Source organism: Armigeres subalbatus, chromosome 1 (genome assembly GCF_024139115.2).
Source record: "Armigeres subalbatus isolate Guangzhou_Male chromosome 1, GZ_Asu_2, whole genome shotgun sequence".
In the NCBI taxonomy this organism is placed as follows: domain Eukaryota; kingdom Metazoa; phylum Arthropoda; class Insecta; order Diptera; family Culicidae; genus Armigeres; species Armigeres subalbatus.
This window is the reverse complement of record NC_085139.1, coordinates 91895101-91917713: the sequence shown is the minus strand read 5'-3', so window position 1 is coordinate 91917713 and position 22613 is coordinate 91895101. Positions and strand designations below refer to the sequence as shown.

Sequence of the window (22613 nt, the reverse complement as noted above, 5' to 3'; positions counted from 1 at the left end):
CACTATTCTGTATCATACATTCAATAACCGCAAAATATTCAACAGCAATTTGATAAAAAAAACTAAAACTTGACAATGTGTTGCGGTTATTTCAAATACGTTGAAGTTACCGGATGGTATTTGCTGTACTCATGTCGAATCGAATTAACTCATATCTGTTTCATATGTTTGTAGTTGAATCTGAATAAACATTAGTCAAACTATTAAAATGATAATTTCTCTATTTTTTCACAGGTAAGGCAGCTTCAACAATGTTTCGACCACGTATTTGCTCTACTTTAATGAGAACCTAAGTACTGTAAATAAAGGTATAGTGTGATTATAATTAAAATACAAATGCTTGCGAGTATAGGTTTCATTATTAGGAAGTCAATCAATTCCGTAGTGCTCCGTCCGTATAGCCATTCTTGCCTTTCTCGCATTTTAAACAAAATATTTAAATTGCAGAATGATTGACAAAACTACCACTGTAAATAGTTCAATACGCACCTTGAGAAGCGATCCCTTCGATTTGAATTCCGGTTATTTTACTTTATGATTCACAAGTTGCAATTAAAACACAGTTACTTTTGGTGGTATTATGTTCTACACGAAAACAAATGGCGCCAGAAACTCCGCGTTTGATGGGTGGTAATTTGTTTTTGATTAATGTTGTTTTAATTTCAAAGCCTACTGTTCATCTCATTGACTTAAAAGCTTACTGTCAAGTATATCAACAGACATTGCCGTAAATAAGGGGGAGCTAGAAGGGGGTTAGCCCTCCCTAGAAATAAATTAGCTCCCCCTGGGTTTTAAATGTTATTTAGCAGTTCAATTTTTAACATAAAGCATAATGAATTACTGAAAAAGTTTGGAGACAAAAAGGTTATTCACCCTATCATAAAGAAATGAGATAAAGGCAAATAAGCTTGTTTCTCATTTGTGAGAAAGATTTACATCAGCATCCGAGAAGGATTTTCATTAAAATTCGAGAGGAATTCCCATCAGAATCCGAGAATAAACTCTAAAGATTTCCTTTCAGAATCATCAAAGTATTCCAACCGGAATTCAAAAGAATTCACTTGCTTTTGGTATCGTTGAGGGATACCCTTGGGAATCCGCAGGGGATACCCTTTGTGTGGCGTTGGACAGGCCTATAAAGAAAACACACAAATAAAGACATAATAAAAATAATAAAGCCTATAAACATGAACAAGTCTAATATACTGTTCTTCAGTCACATGACAGATCGTAGCAGCCATCGCATGCAAGAGACACATTCGCGGTCAGTCAATTCTTCCTTCATCACGAGGTCAGTCGCGAGTGCAAGCAATGTAAACATGATGGATGATTCGTATGTGCGATGTTGAATTGCACACCCTTCATAATCCATGCAGGATTTTCTTCAGAATATGTTGTTGATTTGCTTCAGAATCGGAATCGCTCGAAGATTTGTTTAAAAACCGTTTGGAGATGTGCTTCGGAATTCCTCGACGATTTGTTTCAGAATCCTTCGACGACGTGCTTCGGAATCCCTTGAAGTTTTAATACGGAGTACTTTGACGTTTTGTCTCACTATCGGAATCTCTCGACTATCGGAATCCCTCTGACAATTCGCTTCGGAATATATCGGAATTCCTCGAAGATTTAGTTCGGAGTCACTCGATGAATTGAATAGGAATAATTTGACGGTTTGCTTCAGAATCCCTCAATGACTTGCTTCAACATCCCTGGAGGATTCCCTTCGAGATCTCTGGAGAATTAATTTGGAGTTCTTCGACAATTCTTAGGGATCCCTCGACAGATTGCTTCGGAATCCTTCGGCTATCTGCTTTTACATCCCTGGAACATTGCCTATGAAATCCCTGGAACATTCACGTTGGAATTCCTGGAGGAACTATGGAACTCATGGAAGTCTTTTTCTTATGGACCTCGTGGAACATTCGTGTCGGGATTCCTAGAATATTCCCGTCGGAATTGGAGGATGGAAGATCCCTAGAAGATTCTCATTGGTATCCCTGAAACATTCCTGTTGAAATCTCTGTAACATTCCCGTCAGTAACCCTGAAATATTCCCATAGGAATTCCTGAAACATACCCTTTGGAATTCCTGGAAGATTCCCATCGTCATCCCGGGAGGATTTGGAATTCCTGGTGGAGCACCAAGGCGCTCATGTGGAGTTTGATACCGGCCAGACGATGGACCTCAGAAGTTCGTATTCTGGGAGGGGTGTTGAGGATCATCCTCAGGAATTTATTAAGGCCTCCGAGCCTTGTGAAAGGAGGCACCCGAGCCTATTGAAAGAAGGCTTCTGAGCCACGATAATAAAGACATAGAAGAAGCTTCCAAGCCTCTTGAAAGGACGGTTCCGAGCCTCTTCGAAAGAGGCTTCCGAGCCTCTTGGAAGGAGGCTTCCGAGCCTCTTGGAAGGAGGCTCTGAGCCTCTTGGAAGGAGGCTTCTGAGCCTCTTGGAAGGAGGCTCTGAGCCTCTTGGAAGGAGGCTGAGCCTCTTGGAAGGAGGCTTCCGAGCCTCTTGGAAGGAGGCTTCCAGGCCTCTTGGAAGGAGGCTTGAGCCTCTTGGAAGGAGGCTTCCGAGCCTCTTGGAAGGAGGCTGAGGGTCTTGGAAGGAGGCTTCTGAGGCCTCTTGGAGGGAGGCTTCCGAGGCCTCTTGGAAGGAGGCTTCTGAGCCTCTTGGAAGGAGGCACTGAGCCTCTTGGAAGGAGGCTTCCGAGCCTCTTGGAAGGAGGCTTCTGAGCCTCTTGGAAGGAGGCTTCTGAGCCTCTTGGAAGGAGGCTTCCAGGCCTCTTGGAAAGAGGCTTCCTGAGCCTCTTGGAAGGAGGCCTGAGCCTCTTGGAAGGAGGCTTCCTGAGCCTCTTGGAAGGAGGGCTTCCGAGGCCCTCTTGGAAGGAGGCTTCTGAGCCTCTTGGAAGGAGGCTTCTGAGCCTCTTGGAAGGAGGCTTCTGAGCCTCTTGGGAGGAGGCTTCTGAGCCTCTTGGAAGGAGACTTCCGAGCTTCTTGAAAGGAGGCTTCCGGGGCCTCTTGAAAGGAGGCTTCTGGGCCTCTTGAAAGGAGGCTTCCGGGCCTCTTGAAAGGAGGCTTCCAGGCCCTCTTGAAAGGAGGCTTCCGGGCCTCTTGAAAGGAGGCTTCCGGGCCTCTTGAAAGGAGGCCTGGGCCTTGAAAGGAGGCTTCCGGGCCTCTTGAAAGGAGGCTTCTGGGCCTCTTGAAAGGAGGCTTCCGGGCCTCTTGAAAGGAGGCTTCCGGCCTCTTGAAAGGAGGCTTCTGGCCTCTTGAAAGGAGGCTTCCGGGCCTCTTGAAAGGAGGCTTCCGGCCTCTTGAAAGGAGGCTTCCGGGCCTCTTGAAAGGAGGCCTGGCCTCTTGAAAGGAGGCTTCTGGCCTCTTGAAAGGAGGCTTCGGGCCTCTTGAAAGGAGGCTTCTGAGCCTCTTGAAAGGAGGCTTCTGAGCCTCTTGAAAGGAGGCTTCCTGGGCCTCTTGAAAGGAGGCTTCTGGCCTCTTGAAAGGAGGCCTGGCCTCTTGAAAGGAGGCTTCCGGGCCTCTTGAAAGGAGGCTTCCGGGCCTCTTGAAAGGAGGCTTCCGGGCCTCTTGAAAGGAGGCTTCCTGGCCTCTTGAAAGGAGGCTTCTGGCCTCTTGAAAGGAGGCTTCTGGGCCTCTTGAAAGGAGGCCTGGCCTCTTGAAAGGAGGCTTCCGGCCTCTTGAAAGTAGGCTTCCGGGCCTCTTGAAAGGAGAGGCTTCCGGGCCTTTGAAAGAAGGCTTCCGGGCCTTTTGAAAGAATGCTTCTGGGCCTCTTGAAAGGAGGCTTCTGGGCCCCTTGAAAGGAGGCTTCGGGCCCCTTGAAAGGAGGCTTCAGGCCTTTGAAAGAAGGCTTCCCGGCCTTTTGAAAGGAGGCTTCCTGGGCCCCTTGAAAGGAGGCTTCAGGCCCCTTGAAAGGAGGCTTCAGGGCCTCTTGAAAGGAGGCTTCGGGCCTCTTGAAAGGAGGCTTCAGGGCCTCTTGAAAGGAGGCTTCTGGCCTCTTGAAAGGAGGCCTGGGCCTCTTGAAAGGAGGCTTCTGGCCTCTTGAAAGGAGGCTTCCAGGGCCTCTTGAAAGGAGGCTTCGGGCCTCTTGAAAGGAGGCTTCCGGGCCTCTTGAAAGGAGGCTTCTGGGCCTCTTGAAAGGAGGCCTGGGCCTCTTGAAAGGAGGCCTGGCCTCTTGAAAGGAGGCTTCCGGGCCTCTTGAAAGGAGGCTTCCGGGCCTCTTGAAAGGAGGCTCTGGGCCTCTTGAAAGGAGGCTCTGGGCCTCTTGAAAGGAGGCTTCCGGGCCTCTTGAAAGGAGGCTTCCGGGCCTCTTGAAAGGAGGCTTCTGGGCCTCTTGAAAGGAGGCTTCTGGGCCTCTTGAAAGGAGGCTTCTGGGCCTCTTGAAAGGAGGCTTCTGGGCCTCTTGAAAGGAGGCTTCTGGGCCTCTTGAAAGGAGGCTTCTGGGCCTCTTGAAAGGAGGCTTCTGGGCCTCTTGAAAGGAGGCTTCTGGCACTCTTGAAAGGAGGCCTGGGCCTCTTGAAAGGAGGCTTCCGGGCCTCTTGAAAGGAGGCTTCCGGGCCTCTTGAAAGGAGGCTTCCGGGCTTCTTGAAAGGAGGCTTCCGGGCCTCTTGAAAGGAGGCTTCCGGCCTCTTGAAAGGAGGCTTCCGGGCCTCTTGAAAGGAGGCTTCCGGGCCTCTTGAAAGGAGGCTTCCGGGCCTCTTGAAAGGAGGCTTCGGGCCTCTTGAAAGGAGGCTTCTGGCCTCTTGAAAGGAGGCTTCCGGGCCTCTTGAAAGGAGGCTCTGGCCTCTTGAAAGGAGGCTTGGGCCTCTTGAAAGGAGGCTTCTGGGCCTCTTGAAAGGAGGCTTCTGGGCCTCTTGAAAGGAGGCTTCTGGGCCTCTTGAAAGGAGGCTTCCGGGCCTCTTGAAAGGAGGCCTGGGCCTCTTGAAAGGAGGCTTCAGGGCCTCTTGAAAGGAGGCTTCTGGCCTCTTGAAAGGAGGCTTCCGGGCCTCTTGAAAGGAGGCCTGGGCCTCTTGAAAGTAGGCTTCCGGGCCTCTTGAAAAGAGGCTTCGGGCCTTTGAAAGGAGGCTTCTGGGCCTCTTGAAAGGAAGCCTGGGCCTCTTGAAAGGAGGCTTCCGGCCTCTTGAAAGGAGGCTTCTGGGCCTCTTGAAAGGAGGCTTCCGGGCCTCTTGAAAGGAGGCTTCCGGGCCTCTTGAAAGGAGGCCTGGCCTCTTGAAAGGAGGCTCTGGCCTCTTGAAAGGAGGCTTCGGGCCTCTTGAAAGGAGGCTCTGGGCCTCTTGAAAGGAAGCCTGGGCCTCTTGAAAGGAGGCTCTGGCCTCTTGAAAGGAGGCTTCCGGGCCTCTTGAAAGGAGGCTTGGGCCTCTTGAAAGGAGGCTTCCGGGCCTCTTGAAAGGAGGCTTCTGGCCTCTTGAAAGGAGGCTTCCTGGCCTCTTGAAAGGAGGCTTCCGGGCCTCTTGAAAGGAGGCCTGGGCCTCTTGAAAGGGAGCCTTCGGGCCTCTTGAAAGGAGCCTTCCGGGCCTCTTGAAAGGAGCCTTCCGGGCCTCTTGAAAGGAGCCTTCCGGGCCTCTTGAAGGAGCCTGGGCCTCTTGGCCTCTTGAAAGGAGCCTTCGGGCCTCTTGAAAGGAGCCTGGGCCTCTTGAAAGGAGGCTTGGGGCCTCTTGAAAGGAGGCTTCCGGGCCTCTTGAAAGGAGGCTTCTGGGCCCTCTTGAAAGGAGGCTTCTGGGCCTCTTGAAAGGAGGCTTCTGGGCCTCTTGAAAGGAGGCCTGGGCCCCTTGAAAAGAGGCTTCCGAGGAGGCTTCCTGAACCTCTTCAAAGGGGCTTCTGGCCTCTTGCAAGGAGGCTTCGGGCCTCTTGAAAGGAGGCTTCCGGGCCTCTTGAAAGGAGGCTTCCGGGCCTCTTGAAAGGAGGCTTCTGGCCTCTTGAAAGGAGGCTTCTGGCCTCTTGAAAGGAGGCTTCTGGGCCTCTTGAAAGGAGGCTTCGGGCCTCTTGAAAGGAGGCTTCTGGCCTCTTGAAAGGAGGCTTCGGGCCTCTTGAAAGGAGGCTTCTGGCCTCTTGAAAGGAGGCTTCCGGGCCTCTTGAAAGGAGGCTTCTGGCCTCTTGAAAGGAGGCCTGGGCCTCTTGAAAGGAGGCTTCTGGCCTCTTGAAAGGAGGCTTCCGGGCCTCTTGAAAGGAGGCTTCTGGCCTCTTGAAAGGAGGCTTCCGGGCCTCTTGAAAGGAGGCTTCTGGCCTCTTGAAAGGAGGCTTCCGGCCTCTTGAAAGGGGTCCTCCTGCCCTCTTGAAAGGAGGCTTCCGTGCCTCTTGAAAGTAGGCTTCCGGGCCTCTTGAAAGGAGGCTCTGGGCCTCTTGAAAGGAGGCTCTGGCCTCTTGAAAGGAGGCCTGGCCTCTTGAAAGGAGGCTTCTGGGCCTCTTGAAAGGAGGCCTGGGCCTCTTGAAAGGAGGCTTCCGGGCCTCTTGAAAGGAGGCCTGGGCCTCTTGAAAGGAGGCTTGGGCCTCTTGAAAGGAGGCTTCCGGGCCTCTTGGAAGGAGGCTTCCAGGCCTCTTGGAAGGAGGCTTCCGGGTTTCTTGAAAGGAGTCTTCCAGGCCTCTTGGAAGGAGGCTTCCAGGCCTCTTAAAAGGAGGTTTCTGGGTCCCTTGAAAGTAGGCTTTCTGGCCTCTAGAAACGAGGCTTCAAGGCCTCTTGAAAGAAGAATTCCGAGACTCATAAAAGGAAGCTTCCGTGCCTCTTGAAAGGAGGCCTGGGCCTCTTGAAAGGAGGCTTCGGGCCTCTTGAAAGGAGGCCTCCGGGCCTCTTGAAAGGAGGCTTCCAGGGCCTCTTGAAAGGAGGCCTCCGGGCCTCTTGAAAGGAGGCTTCCGGGCCTCTTGAAAGGAGGCTTCCGGGCCCCTTGAAAAGAGGCTTCCGAGGAGGCTTCCGAACCTCTTCAAAGGGGGCTTCCGGGCCTCTTGCAAGGAGGCTTCCAGGTGATTTTGGTTGATTCCGGGCCTCTTGAAAGGAGGCTTCCGGGCCTCTTGAAAGGAGGCTTCCGGGCCTCTTGAAAGGAGGCTTACGGGCCTCTTGAAAGGAGGCTTCCGGGCCTCTTGAAAGGAGGCTTCCGAGCCTTTTGAAAGGAGGCTTCCGGGCCTCTTGAAAGGAGGCTTGTCGGAATTTGTCGGAATTTGAACGGGTGACAGTTTTTTACACAAAACTGAACTTGTTCAAAACTGCTGAACAGTCGTTCTGTGGCGAAACAGGCATTTTTATAGAAGGACTGTCAGGTGTCGGCTAAATCAGCTAACTCGAACAAGCTTTTTATCTTAATTCTTGAATACGTCCGAGTTATTATTTTTATTATACATATTTAAATTTGAACCGTCTTATTAGAAACGATGAATCACTGCACTTTTATAAACCCTTTTAGATTATGGAATGATCAAATACTTTTTCACGGCAATGATCAAATAAAATCATTGCTCATAGATCGCGCAGGGTAGCTATCGGATTCAGGAAAACCAGGAGAACTATTTTATTGTCAAGTTTAGTTCTAACAGATTTATTTCTTATCAAATGTCATGTTTCAAAAAAATGCAAACATTTCATTAATGTGTATTTACCATGCATCAAAGAACATTCATTTACCAGTACTGGACTCACGAACGTAGTGCAGATAGCGTATCCGTGAAGATCTACCAGTACTAAGATCATTTTTTGGATGATTTTGGATTGTCCCCAACATGTTTACTCTACGAGTACTTGTTCTGCTAGTGCCGTTGAGATCGATCACCAGTTAGCCCAAGTACATGAACATAAGACACATCACCCACCATTAATTCATTTTTGCGTTGCCAGCGATAATTATAATTAAGGAGTCTAAGCGTGTCCTAGTTGCTGTTTTTCGATCAACCCATCTTCTATCCTCGTGGCAACAAGTATGAGAATAAGTCAAAGTATTTGTGTGAACTTTCAATAATAAGCAAACAAATGAATATGAATGAAGTTCACTACAAATTTATAATAGAGGCCTATCGCATAGTTCAATCAAAGATGATCAACATTCTCATCTCGCTTAGTTATACAGACGTCCATGCTCGAACGATTAGACGGATTATCGTCTTAGCCTAATAGAAAAATAATTTCAACAAGACACCAAACGAAATATTTACTTCTAATCCAATTTGTTTATACAACAAGCAGTTAGTTGCTGCTTCTGCTGCTGTTGCTGCTGCTCCGACTACTACTACTCATCATTCGCTCCCGGATTGTCAGTCAGTCAAATAAATATTGATCCGTCCAATTACCGACGTTTGTGAGGCCCGCCGAGTCTCAGACGAAACTGTGTCAATATTTAATCGCGCTCTGAATATTTGGAAATAAGCCTCATCTGGCTGGCTGACATTTCTTTCTCCGCGCACAGCTCACGTAACGTCGCGCCGTCGTCGTCGTCATCTCGTTGGAGGCGACCTTTCACTTAACTGTACGCAAACGACAACAACTTCGAAGGCAAATTCCAAGAGTTCATTTACTCAATTGATGGCTCCATAATATAACTTCAAACATCATCTCAATACGTATTCGAACAACATCGGCCTAGTCGGTCAGCCACGATCTACAGGGTGTGACGGTAAAAAGAAATTCTTTACGATAATACGATTGGTACAAAAAACGACAAAAAAATCATCTGCAGCTTCATGGGCCCATACTTTCAATGGCGCACACTGTACGGCGCGGGGGCCCTTCCTCAAAACTTTCGCGGCTCGTTGTTCGAGCAGTTGTTTGATCTCTATCATTTCAATTGAAAGCCGGGCCGCGTCGCGTTGTTCCCGCACCGCGAATTGCCCGGCTCGATTCCGGAGAATTGTCTTCTGATTTGAATATGCGTTCCCAATGCGCGGGTAAAACAATATGGTTTTTTATCTGATCGCCGGGGATGAAATATTAAAATGTCGAAAATTGTTCAGGTTTGCGTTGCCAGTGTCGTTCGTCTCGTCGCTGCAATTGCCAACAACGCAACGCTCGGTTGTCGTCCTTTGTACGCCCTCTTGGCTCCGCACAATCGTTTAACATTCTTGTTAAGCCACAAATAAACACGTTACAAGGCGCTCGGTTGCTCGCGCCATTTCTGCTCCGATCGAGATGCATTGGCCCCGATGAACTCGTGTTCCAATAACAGATCGAGATACAACGCATTTCTGTGAATGATTTATGCGTTTGGTTCTAATTTGGAGTCGGTTTACTTCTATCTGGGGTAAAATGCAAAATTACCTCCAACGTCGATCACTGAAACGATTATTTTGTCGTTTTGAAAGCTACTCCTACAAATGTCAGCCAGGCGCAGTTGATTGGATTGAAAGACCCCATCAGTTAAAATTTTGAAAATTAATCTTGCGTTTTCTGGTCAAATTCGAAAAAAACGGAATCAGAATTATCCCATTTTGGGTTTTACTTCGCTTTACTATGATAAGTGTTCGACATCTTCAGCATTTCTATCTTATTAGGCTACTTAATTCGGCTTCGAATTAAAGTTTGAATAAAGATCACAGCCAAATGTGAACCACATGCGTCTGTTTACTCGCCATTTGTATACTCCTTTCCCTGCTGGATCACAGGAGGACCATATAAATATGTGTGCACCGCCCCAACATCGAATTTAGCAAAACAAACAGCAGCTGCTGATCATCGCCTCTGCCGGTATATCATTCGTTCGTTGGAGATCGCGCACCACGCAGATGATGATGATGAGCAAGTGGCGACGACAGATTCACGATCTTCGCATATGCCAGTAAACTGCCAGGAGTCCGAGAGTGTTTACATTGTAGTAGGCAGTAGTTTGCCGCCACGCCACCGACGACCGCCGCCTCCGAGTGGTCAATTTCATGCTTCGCCACAGTATTCCGATCGGACCGTGGAACCATCATATTCCTATATCCGAACGAAATTGGAAGCATATTATTGCCACAGCGCGTGGCCGAGCTGGTCGGGGGCGACACTTTGTTTAGCATGGCGGTGTGAATTGATTTTATTCGAAAACTTCGGTCTCTTCCGGTCCAAACCGAGTCCGGGTCTGATGGTGGATTTGGCTGTGGGCTGATCGGGGTGTTAATTGCCGTTCGCCTAATTGTGTTAATTAATTGCGAGAAAAAGTGGTATCTTCACTACCATCACGCACTGGCTAGACGACTTTGTTTTAGTCGAAGTGTTTTCTCTTTGGTGGCAGGACGCCATTTGAACGTTGATTGATGATGGAACAAATTGGAATCACCGTCGGGATTCGAATTAGACAATCATTTCTGTGAGCCTCGAATAACATTGGAGAATAGGATTCAAATGACCTTACAGAAGTTCAAAACGTTTAACATTGGACGATAACATTTATCATAATTGAAAAAAAGAAACTTTAACCTTTCCGTCCGTTAAAACTGACAAAACTTTCGTAGGATCCTCGGATTCTGGCCGATATGGCCAGATTAAACACAAGTTAAAATATCATCCCGTCTCCGTGATCGTAACCGATGTGGCCCAGGAACCCTAAAAATATAATTCCCATGATTGCTTTATAAAATCATCAGTTTTGAGGTATCACACGATCTGTTCTGATTTAAATTAGTAAATGACCACTTTTCCAGAGACAACTCACCTCAACGGAATCTTGAATAATTGTCGAACCGAACTCGAATCTAACATGGATAAAATGCAAGTTGTTGCGAAAGAATTTCAATTCTTGGAAGCCCTTGGAAACTGACGTCAGGAAGGAAATGTTAAAAGAGCGCTCAATTTAAAAGATACTTTTGAAAAAATCAACTGAGTCATTCACTATTCTTATCCAATTTTACAATAAAACTAAGTTAGATCTTCTTCTTCATCTTTGGTAGCACATCCCCCACTAGGACATTGCCACCTCGCAGCTTAGTGTTCATTAAGCACTTCCACAGTTATTAACTGCGAGGTTACCATTTTGCATTCGTTTATCAGGAGGCTAACACGATGATACTTTTATGCCCAGAGAAGTCGAGACAATTTTCTAATCCGACCGAACCGAACCTAGACCGAACCAGGAATCGAACCCAGCCACCCTATAGCCGCACGAGCAAAGTTGTTCGTGGCCGGCCGGAAATTTCCTAAAAATCGCCACGGTGGTTCGCGAAAATTGTTCGACAGAAAGCTCAAGCGCCACCTCGTTAGAGGACTTCCCGTTCATGTTAAATTGTTGCCTGGTCTAAGACTCCAAAGTTGGTCCAATGGAAGAAACCTTCGAAGGAAGGTTCCAAGAACAATTCCGCAAACTCCACTTTTCTAGCGTCCGTCTTACTCAAAATACATCAACTAGAGCGAACATTACTGACACGACCCTAACGCAACGTTTCAAAGACGAACTTCTCCCATAAAAGTTCAATTTATCATCATCGGAAGTTCCACTACTTGTACCTAGGTGGCGACCGTCTCGAAAGCTTGAACGGTTTCATTCACAACCAATGAATTAACAACGAAGAATCGCAAAAAGGAGAGAGCTCGAATGACCATTAACAGCGGGAAGAATATTGCGGAGAGTAGGGGGATGGATTACATTTACAGATCATTTTCACATTGCTAGCTTTATTATCTATTTCTATTAACTTTAGGCCTAACGATCTACCCCTATATTTGCGTGCTCTCTACCCTACACTTTCACACTCTACCAATGACGTCACATGTGCACATGTTACTCACGCTTTACGCTTCCGCATTCTATTGTCGGCGGGCCGGCATTGTTCGCTCACCTTCCTCTATTGTCCGACGGCGTGGCTTGGGTCCCTTTGTCCGTCGGCTTGGCTTTGCTCCCGATAGCGTGGGAACCGCTATTGTTCGCCGGCGTGGGAAAAGAAGCAGGAAACGCGTTGATCAATTCTCCTACAGCGTTAAGCGGTCTTGCTGGTGAGTTGATTCCCGATCACGTGGTGGTCCAAAGACTTGAAACTTGACCGCTGATGCTGTTTAGCTTATCGGCCCGGTTACGGTTCGCACTACGAAGGTTTACAGGTGGGATCACTCACTTACGTGGACGTAGATGCGGGGTTATGTTGGGCACGATATGAACGGCGCGGCCCTTCGGCCACCGATGGATGTGGGCCGGCGGCTTGCCTGGTGGATGTTCACGACGGTTGTTTCACGAGGTGCCTGTATCCGAAACATAAAGCCGTCGAACGGCTGTTCGACAGATAAAGGGTTAAGAGAGCAACGCAACATCACTAAGCACGACTTCAATACCTTTCTCAACTTTTCTTGGCTCACACTATAACGAATAATCGGCACTTGGGGGAAACTAGCTAATCCTGCAAAATTCAAACTGTTATTCACAAAGCTACCTCCTTTTTTAATTTATCTCACTTTTGAGAAATCGCGGATCACGGGAAAAAACTTTAGAAACGTTTGAACTAACCAGGCAAAGTGAACTGGAATTTTGGAGCCCTCAGATTAAATAGTCAGGGCACAGTCATCTTTTCGCGAAGAGTTCCGAATCGGATTTCATGTTCGCGCTCTAGTTGCTGACTTCTCGCTCCCACCAGTAGTCATAAAGTTACGCTTCTTCGTTCTTTTCCCCAATCCCCAAAGGTTCTCCACCAAATTCAACATTCCGCAAAATTGGCCAAATTAGGAACATGGCCAAAACCGGTACAGTTCCCCTATTTATAATTATTGGAGACTAGTCGAACCTGCCCGATCTTGCGCGGGTTGTTTTTTCTTCGTTCTAAATGTCAGTCGTCGCCCTCTAGATCGATTTCAGTTCGAGCTTGATGGTTTTCTTCGAAATTCATGGAAACGCATTATTTTTAGATTTGTTCAACTTTCCCAGCAAAATGTTTTATTTTTTCATATACATTAATGTAGTAGATGAATATAAATGCAAAGAAAATGTTCTTAAATTATCGTTTAATTGAAAGAAAATACATACCATTTCAAACGACTACCGAAGACTTCGAGTTGATTTTTCGTGAAATATCAAACTGAATATTAAGACCAAAACAAATCGCGGTAATCTGACGTTTCTCTTCTTGATTCCTATGATGTCAGTCAGATATTAGCGCTGTGCGATATTGAACGAAAGGCAAAAAGGCCTTTCGTGCGTTACGCATTATGAACGTTATGAAGGAATTGAATGTGTTTGTGTAATCAATAAGCGAGTCAATAAGAACCACCGAGGAAAATCGAAATGTTGTGTTCATTCAAAAATGTATATGGTTGTATAAATGATAGTTGAATGTGGGCGTGAGTTTTGAGTAAAAAAACAACGCTAAGCAATTGGATGAAGAGGAAAAGGTGTATGTGTGAATGTGACGATAGTTTGGGATTGACGGGCTTTGGCTGTGACTAGACATTCAGAAAACTATCTTTGGAGCGAAAAGACGCGTTTAATTTTTCTCTTGTTCAGCCGCTCTTTATTCTGCCGTAATTTAAAATGGAAGGCGAGAAAATTCACCACAATGGCGCGGAAAACGCTCCCTCTGGGTAAGTATTATTTATTAGAAATGGAAATGCAAATTAAAGAAAAATATATTGAAGCCGCCATATTACAAAAACAAAAAAATAGGTTATATATTTGTCTGATGGTGGTGAGTAGGCTGAAAAAAATTAATAATTCAGTAGGCTCATCATGACACAGGCAGAAGTTACGCGTGAATTTGCAAAAAAAAAAGAAAAAGAAACAAAGCATACATAAAAAAATAATATAAATACAAATATCCTGATGGTGGTGAGTAGGCTGGGAAATATTTTCCAAGTAGGCTCACCATGACAAATGATGGACAATGCGTTTAAAAAAAAAAGAGGTGGTGAGTAGGCTGGAACTGATATTTCCAGTAGGCTCATCATGACTCAGTAACATAAATATGTACAAACCAAAGCAAAAAAAAAAATAATAAAAAAAAATGAAATGGCGTTTTTTTGTATAATGAAAGGCAAATAAAAAAAAAATTCTCATAAAAACAGCACAAAAAAAAGAGGTAGTGAAGCAATGTTTTCAATTTTATTTTAGAAAAAAGATTATGAAGAAGAAGAAACAACAGATGACTGAAATTTCAACGTTGAATATCGAAAGCTCGGCAAAACTCGACGCGTCCAAGAAAAAAGATAAGAAAAGTAAACTTCGTAGAACCCAAGAATTCAACGAAATGGCAAGCGAGTTGAAGGCTGAGAAGCTGCGATCAGATGAACTTCGCAAAGAGTTGGAAAAAATTCGACTGGAGAAAGAACAATTGCAAGAGGCTGCCAAAACAACCGTTTCGGATAATGAAAATCAAAGCATGAGCGATTTCAGCGAAAATTTCCGCCCGCACAGTACCCATCGCGAAAAGTCTACTCTCGAAGAATCTCGCTTTATGTCATCAATCAATCAGCTGTCCATTTCGTCGGTGAACGTTCCTGAGTGCATTCCGACAGGTGACGACGGGGAGATACACCGGCAGACGTTTGAGCAATGGAAGGATCTTCTGGTAGACTCGATGCAATTGGCAGGGATCACAGATGAAGGAACACAGTTCATGATATTCAAAGTTAAAGCAGGTTCTCGACTGTTGGAAATTTACAGAAATGCGAAATCTGATGAGAATGCTCCGGACTCGGTGCACAGCCCATTTTCAAACGCTTTATACCGGCTTAAAAGTTACTTCGGATCCGGCTCCGATGTAATGTTACAACGACGAAAATTGGCTGTCATGTTCCAAAAACCAGGAGAGTCCGACTCAGCGTACATGACCAGGGTAGGTACAACGGCCAGATTGTGTGAATACGGTGAGGAAAGAGAAGCTGAAGCCATTTTGGGAACCGTCGCAGATCACGCTCGAAGCAAAGAAGTACGCACAGCTGCTCTTAAAATACTTAATCGCAAAGGATCATTTACAGATCTAATGGATAAAGTTCGTGAAATCGAATGTATTCGCCTTAGTGAGCAGTTTTTCAAAGAAAGATACGAACCGAAGGAACAAGTAAGCGTGGCCCCGGTTAGTGCCGATTTTCCCTTAAACACGCAACAATATCACAGATCGAGCATCAACAGCCCTCATTTTCATCGTGGTCAGACTCGAGGTTATCCAGGTCGTCAATACGATCGACCAAGAATCCAACGATATTTCAGCAACAGAAGGTCACCGTATGCTCAAGGTAACAATAGAGCTGCCTATGGTACTCGGTGTTGGAGATGCACTAGTGAATACCACAGTCCGTCAGCTTGCCACGCTATCGATAAAGTTTGCAGGAGCTGTGGGCGTGAGGGACATATACAAGTCGCTTGTAAGTCCAGAATCCAAACAGGGACCAAACGAGAACCAGAACATGGAACATCCACTCCAGATGCTCCTCCAAGGAAGATAGCCGCCGTCCAGAAGTTGGAGAACGAGGTTCAACCTGTGGAAACAGTAAGTGATGAAAACGAGAACTAACTTCTTTGCATTCTAAACAATTGAATTTGAATTATCTGATATTTAAGGCAAAACAATTGAGTTTCTATAAAAAAAAAATAAAATAAAATTAAAAAAAAAAATAAATATTCGAAAAACAAAACAAACAACATGGAGTATTGATAAAAAAAAGGATTTAAATTAAAAGCAATTATTCCCCTGACAGGTATCTTCTGAATTGAGTAATCAGATATTCACCATCTCACATCTGATGGACGAAGGAAACATCCAAGCTACGGTTGCCGGCATGCCATGTCGGTTCCTTATTGATTCTGGAGCCCAGGTCAACACATTTACGGAAGCCTTATTTCGCAGAATGATTTCGGATCCTAATTACAGTGTACATGTCTTCAACATACAAGAGAAATCGGACCGCACTCTAAAAGCATATGCTACGATAGGTGAAATCGAGGTTCTTGCTACGTTTGAAGCTAACTTGTTTATTTCAAACGATCGACCAGTATACTTGGAAAAGTTTTACGTTGTAAGAGAGCTTCGCTCGCTTCTGGGTCGACCTACAGCGACGAGATACAGCGTACTAATGCTGGGAGTTAAGGTACCGGTCAGTTCCGATCAAAATCCAACGATATCCTTCTTAACCGGAGAGATAGCATTGGTGAATGCTAAGAACGTTTTCCCGAAGTTCAACATACCTCCAGTAAAAATCTCGTACAATAAATCAGTACCGCCGTGCCGAAATGTATATCTGAGCATTCCACAGTCAGTGAGACCATTAGTTGAAGAAAGATTGCAACAACTAGTAAGTGCCGATATCATAGAACGAGTAACAGACGATATGGATACGTCTTTCTGCTCGTCAATGATTGTAGTACCGAAAGGGAAACACGACATTCGACTCGTAATCGACTTAAGGGGGCCTAACCAGTATATCTACCGTACACCATTCAGTATGCCAACTTTGGAGAGCATCGTAGCTGATTTGAACGGCGCCCATTGGTTCTCTACTATAGACTTGAGTAACGCCTACTTCCATGTGGAACTCGATACCGAATCACGCCACTTGACCAATTTCTTCACAGAATTCGGCATGTTCCGCTGTGTACGACTACCTTTTGGTCTGTGCAATGCTCCCGATATATTTCAGGAGATACTACAGAGGAAAATACTCGGTGGTTGTAAAGGCGTTAAAAATTATCAGGATGATGTACTGGTTTTCGGAGGCACGAAGGATGAGCATGATACTAATCTTGCAATAGTGATGGCCAGATTGAAAGAGCACAACGTGAAATTAAATGAGTCAAAATGCGTTTTTGGAAGTCAAAAGGTTGACTTTCTCGGATTTGTTTTGACACCGAAAGGTTGGGAAATCGATGAGGAAAAAATGGCCGCAATAAAAAGCTTCCGCAGGCCGCAGAATTGTGGAGAAGTGAAGAGTTTTCTAGGTTTGGTAACCTTTATCGACCGTTTCTTATTGAAAAGGGCTGATATAACAGTAAACCTAAGAGCATTGGCTAATTCTGATGTATTCCATTGGACAGAGCGAGAAGAAAAAGAATTTCGTTTCCTACAAGAAGGTGCTCTAAATGTTATTAAAACGCTGGGTTACTATAGCACTACAGATGAAATTGAACTATATGTAGATGCATCTCCAATTGGGTTGGGGGCGGTCCTAGTACAGTTCAATGGAACTGGTATACCTAGGGTTATCGCATGCGCCTCCAAATCTCTAACGTGTACAGAGAAAAAGTATCCCCAGGCGCATAAAGAGTCTCTGGCTGTCGTTTGGGGCGTAGAAAGATTTGCTTCATACTTACTAAGCAGACATTTCACTGTAAGAACCGACGCAGAAGCTAATGAGTTCATCTTCGGAACTAATCATCGTATCGGTAGACGAGCGTTGGCACGGGCAGATGCGTGGGCCCTTAGACTGCAGCCTTTTGATTTCGATATAAAAAGAATACCAGGAGAATCTAATGTAGCAGACGCGCTATCAAGACTAATCAACGGGTCACAAGAAGCCATACCTTTCGAAGAGGAAAACGGGAATCATTTTCTGTTCGCACTCGATACAGGTGAATTATCTTAAACACATTGACATTTCATATTAATTTACTCGTAAATATCTTTGACTTAGGTTCCTTAGATCTAACTTGGGAGGAAATTGAAAATGCTTCTGAAACAGACGCTGAAAATCAACTGCTGCGTACTGCAATTGAACTAGATCAGTGGCCTCCAGAGCTACGAAAATTTGAAGCTCAGAAGAAGTACCTACATTCCCTGGGGTTCCTAATCTTCAAGGACAATCGTATTATTTTGCCGGAGGCTCTACGTCAACGTGCCATGCAGACCGCTCATGGTGGCCACATAGGGGAAGTTACAATGAAGCGTATTATGAGGGAATATTTCTGGTGGCCAAGAATGTCGTCCGAAGTTGAATGTTTTGTGAAGAAATGTGAAACCTGCATCCGACTTTCCAGAAAGAATCCACCTGTTCCACTTAGCAGTCGAGAATTACCTGATGGGCCTTGGCAGATACTGCAAGTCGATTTCCTCAGCATCCCTGGCTTTGGGTCAGGAGAATTCTTAGTCATCGTCGACACTTTCTCAAGATACATATCTGTGGTTGAAATGCGGCATATGGATGCTGAAAGTACAAACGCAGCACTCTGTGAAGTGTTCCAGCTCTGGGGTTGTCCGCTCATTTTACAGAGTGACAATGGGCCACCCTTTCAAAGTACACATTTCATCAAATTCTGGGAAGATAAAGGTATAAGAGTACGTAAGTCTATCCCGCTTAGCCCGCAATCAAATGGGGCGGTAGAGCGCCAGAATCAAGGGTTGACTAAAGCACTGGCAGCATCCAAAATTGAGGGAACTAATTGGAGACGGGCCCTACAGTTGTATGTCCATAATCACAACAACATAGTCCCACATTCGAGATTATTGGTGACTCCGTTTGAACTAATGTGCGGTTGGAAATTTCGGGGCCATTTTCCTTGCCTTTGGGAACACTCACGTAAACTGGTTGATCATACAGACGTACGCGAACGGGATGCTGAAACGAAATTGATAAGCAAAAAAGATGCAGATTCAGCTCGCGGTGCAAAACAGTCCGACATAAAAATTGGCGATACAGTTCTACTAGCTCAGAGCAGGAAAACGAAAACAGATCCCATTTTCTCCAGCGAACGGTACAAAGTTATAGCAAGAGATGGTCCAAAAGTTGTTGTGGTCAGCAAAAATGGCATTCAGTACGCTCGAAATGTGCAGGATGTGAAAATGGCTCCAACGGTGTCAGTTGAGAACACTTCCGACATCAATACTGAGGTCTCCGCTTCAGACAGCACTGAGAATTTGTCTCGGACAAAGCACAACAATCCGGAATATTCTTATTTATCCATCGATGAAGCTAATCCTTCGACCTCCGTTGACGTGGGCGGATGTAAACCGTCAGAATTCAAAGAGCTCCGGCGACGAGACATCATAAAAAGACCAAGTCGGTACGATGAGAAGTTCGTTTATACCGTGTTCCAGTAGCGGTGTTTTTTTCCTGTAAGAGTAGAGATAGAAAGTATTGTAGTAGATGAATATAAATGAAAAGAAAATGTTCTTAAATTATCGTTTAATTGAAAGAAAATACATACCATTTCAAACGACTACCGAAGACTTCGAGTTGATTTTTCGTGAAATATCAAACTGAATATTAAGACCAAAACAAATCGCGGTAATCTGACGTTTCTCTTCTTGATTCCTATGATGTCAGTCAGATATTAGCGCTGTGCGATATTGAACGAAAGGCAAAAAGGCCTTTCGTGCGTTACGCATTATGAACGTTATGAAGGAATTGAATGTGTTTGTGTAATCAATAAGCGAATCAATAAGAACCACCGAGGAAAATCGAAATGTTGTGTTCATTCAAAAATGTATATGGTTGTATAAATGATAGTTGAATGTGGGCGTGAGTTTTGAGTAAAAAAACAACGCTAAGCAATTGGATGAAGAGGAAAAAGGTGTATGTGTGATTGTGACGATAGTTTGGGATTGACGGGCTTTGGCTGTGACTAGACATTCAGAAAACTATCTTTGGAGCGAAAAGACGCGTTTAATTTTTCTCTTGTTCAGCCGCTCTTTATTCTGCCGTAATTTAAAATGGAAGGCGAGAAAATTCACCACAATTAACACAGCTGATCCCAATACGAATCGATTGGTGAGGAAATCTTGCAAATCGGTCATCCAGTTCGTGAGTTATATTGCCTCAAAGGAAATGCAAACTTATTTTTATATATAGAAAATATTGTTATTTCTAACATATATTGATATAATATATTTATGACCTGAGACGAGACCTGCAAAGACGCTGCTTCTTCTCTCTTGTTTTGATACTTGTTCCTCTTTTCATCACATTTGACCATAGAGTTTCAACTGTTTCCTTGACTGTTTCACCTAAGCCCCGGGTAGATTCTTCTGAGCACAATCAAAGTGTATCCAATTCATAAATTAGTAAATTGATTTTCATAAGGATTTTTATACCGGGAACAAAACACACGGTTATAACTGATTAATAATAAGCTAAACGGATGATTTGGAATACTCGTTAAAGTGAAAAAGTCTTCGTAAAACAAAAATCATGTGGAATAGTCTATTTGGGATACCACACAAAACGCTGCTGGCTGCATCTGACAGTTCGTGACAGCAGTTGACTGGCAGCAGACGAAGTTACATTTTTTCGTCTTTGCAAGTCCCGTCCCAGGTATGACTAACTGGTCGAGTATCGTGCGATAGTACGGTTATGGTATTGAAGTTGAATGACAGCTCACTGCGTGCGTATTTCAGACGATGATACTTACTTAGCCTAAGGGTAATAACTAGATCTATCCTGACCCAACGAATACCTTCCCCAATATCCAACTCCGTGGTACTTATGAGGGTGTCGCTGAGTCGGGGGCCTCGCGTTAAGTAAGTACTACATCAACACTTCCTTCCTCTCCCAAGTTACGGTGAAGATGGGCGTGGCCAGGAGTAGTAGTCTTCATGCTTTTGTGATTTTTATCCTAGATTGAAATCAAGGACCACACCCACCTTGATTTCTGATAGCAATCTGGATAAGGATTTCAAAAGAAAAACATGAAGTACACCGTAACTATGCTATGCTATGACTTATCATTTCTCACTTATTACTTTTACTTCTAACATAAAATTTTCCCTTCTTGCTTTTCACTTCTCACTCCTCATTCCTCACTTCTCACGTCTCGCTTCTCATTTTTCACTTCTAATTTCTTCAAATATCCCACTGCTTACTATAAACTTTTCACTTCTCACTATTCATTCCTCACTTCTCGCTTCACACATCTCACTTCTCGCTTCGTAATTCTCATTTTTCCCTTTTCCCTTATACATTCTTATATCTCACTTCTGGCTTCTCATTTCTCACTTACCACTTTTCACTTCTAACTTCTAACTTTTTCCTTACTACTTTTCACTTCTCATTTTTCTCTCCTCACTTCGAGTTTCTCACTTCTAACTCCTCACTTTTCATTTTTCAATCGCCACTAATCACTTCTTACTTCGCACTTCTCACTCCTCATTTCTCACTTTTCACATTCCACTTCTCATTTCTCACTTCTAACTTCTGATTTCTCACTTCTCATTCTCACTTCTTTGCTTATCACTTTTCACTTCTAACTTCTTATTATATCGTACATGTAACTGTTTCAGACAACATCGAGTTAGCGAGGTAAGAATGCATTGGAAAATTACCTCGACTTAGAGAATATCGAGTAAGGAAGATATCGACTTGCGTTCTCTCGCATTATGTTAGATTCAAGGGACTTCGAATTTCATCGAGTAAGGGAAAATATCGAGTTACAGAACATCGAGTTAGGGAGACCTTCTTTAAATGAACGGTAACGGTTTATGGCAAACATAGGAACCCGACCAGTTAGTCATAACAAAATTTTATCACAATTACTAGTTGACCCGGCAGACGTTGTCCTGCATTGTAGGCGAAAGTTCACGTTGTGAACTGCCCATGCAAAACTCCCATACGATTCTTAATTTAATTTTTTTACGATTTACTCCATCTTACCCGTGATTTTCGCATAAGAAAATATCATATAAACCCGTCGGTAACTATAATAAACGTTTCTGCTGAAGGAATGAACAAAATCCATCCAACCGTTTTCGAGTTATGCGGATACGAACACAGCACCGACCATTTTTCATTTTTATTATATAAGAAGATATCAAAATGTGTTACAAATAACAATACTTGCAATAATTTTGTTATAAATTCTCTGCCATAGATGGAGGAAGAAATATTTAATGATTGGCATAACATGATTTTAACATGATGTGTTATGTTTATTTTTACTGAAAAAAAAATTGCCTACATTTTTGGTTAATAGGATAACCCAAAATGAGCATCTGAATTAGGGTATTTTTTGACGTAGAATTAAGTTCTTCGGTAAGATAGAGGGGTCATCCCAAAGTTTCAAATTTGGGACCGTCACGAAAAGAGGTCAGTCAGGTCAATAGCCAATAGCTCAACCGTTTTTCAACGGATTCTGAAGACTTTAGTATGAATCGGTCAGTAAACTCTCGAAGATTTTTTTACAACTATTCCAAACAATTGATTGAATGCATTTAACTATTGAAAAATTCGATTTCGTCAGGCATTGTTGAAATTTTACTTGTACAGCTAAATTGCCTACATTTCGGCTGCTTGCCATCCGGCATGAACATGCTGGAAATGTTTATGATCGAATTTCGCACCCACTATGGCCCTATTCGTAATTCTATGTTCAATTTGCGGTCGTGGCTTTGTACAACCTTCTTCAATACGTCAATACGTCAATACGTTCAGCGCTCAGCATCAATAAAACAATGAGTTACCGAGAGATTAATGAATTCCAACCGCGTAAAAAAACCTGGATGTATCCCCAAGGAAGCGGGTGCCAAAAACGATGTTGAATAGAGTCTTTGCAAAACCTTTGGTTTATTACTCTTCTTACCTGGTTGAAAACAAATTTCGCCATTTCACCTATTTTTCGGCTCCACGAGAAATAGGTTTGAAACAGTCACACACTTCTACATAACATGATGGGTGATTTCACGACCAACGCACGTTGGTGCACACTCCTGGCACGATCGCCAAATATGCAATTCTACATAGCTAATAACAATCACCAATCATGTTTGCATTGCTTACACTCGCGACTCACTAGGCTTGACTGACTGTAAGGCTGAT

At 44.5% G+C, this 22613-nt stretch overlaps 2 protein-coding genes across 4 annotated transcripts in view; both read left to right on the top strand.

Annotated features, from left to right (window-relative positions):
* LOC134202397 (transcriptional activator cubitus interruptus) overlaps positions 1 to 22613 on the top strand; it is a 392836-nt gene that overhangs the window by 332852 nt on the left and 37371 nt on the right. The gene's annotated exons all lie outside the window — the stretch shown is intronic.
* LOC134223171 (uncharacterized protein K02A2.6-like) lies at positions 15519 to 18904 on the top strand. The gene is made up of 2 exons (XM_062702344.1): positions 15519 to 17439; positions 17502 to 18904. The coding sequence occupies exons 1-2, from the start codon at positions 15618 to 15620 to the stop codon at positions 18902 to 18904; spliced, it is 3225 nt and encodes a 1074-aa protein (XP_062558328.1). The 5' UTR covers positions 15519 to 15617.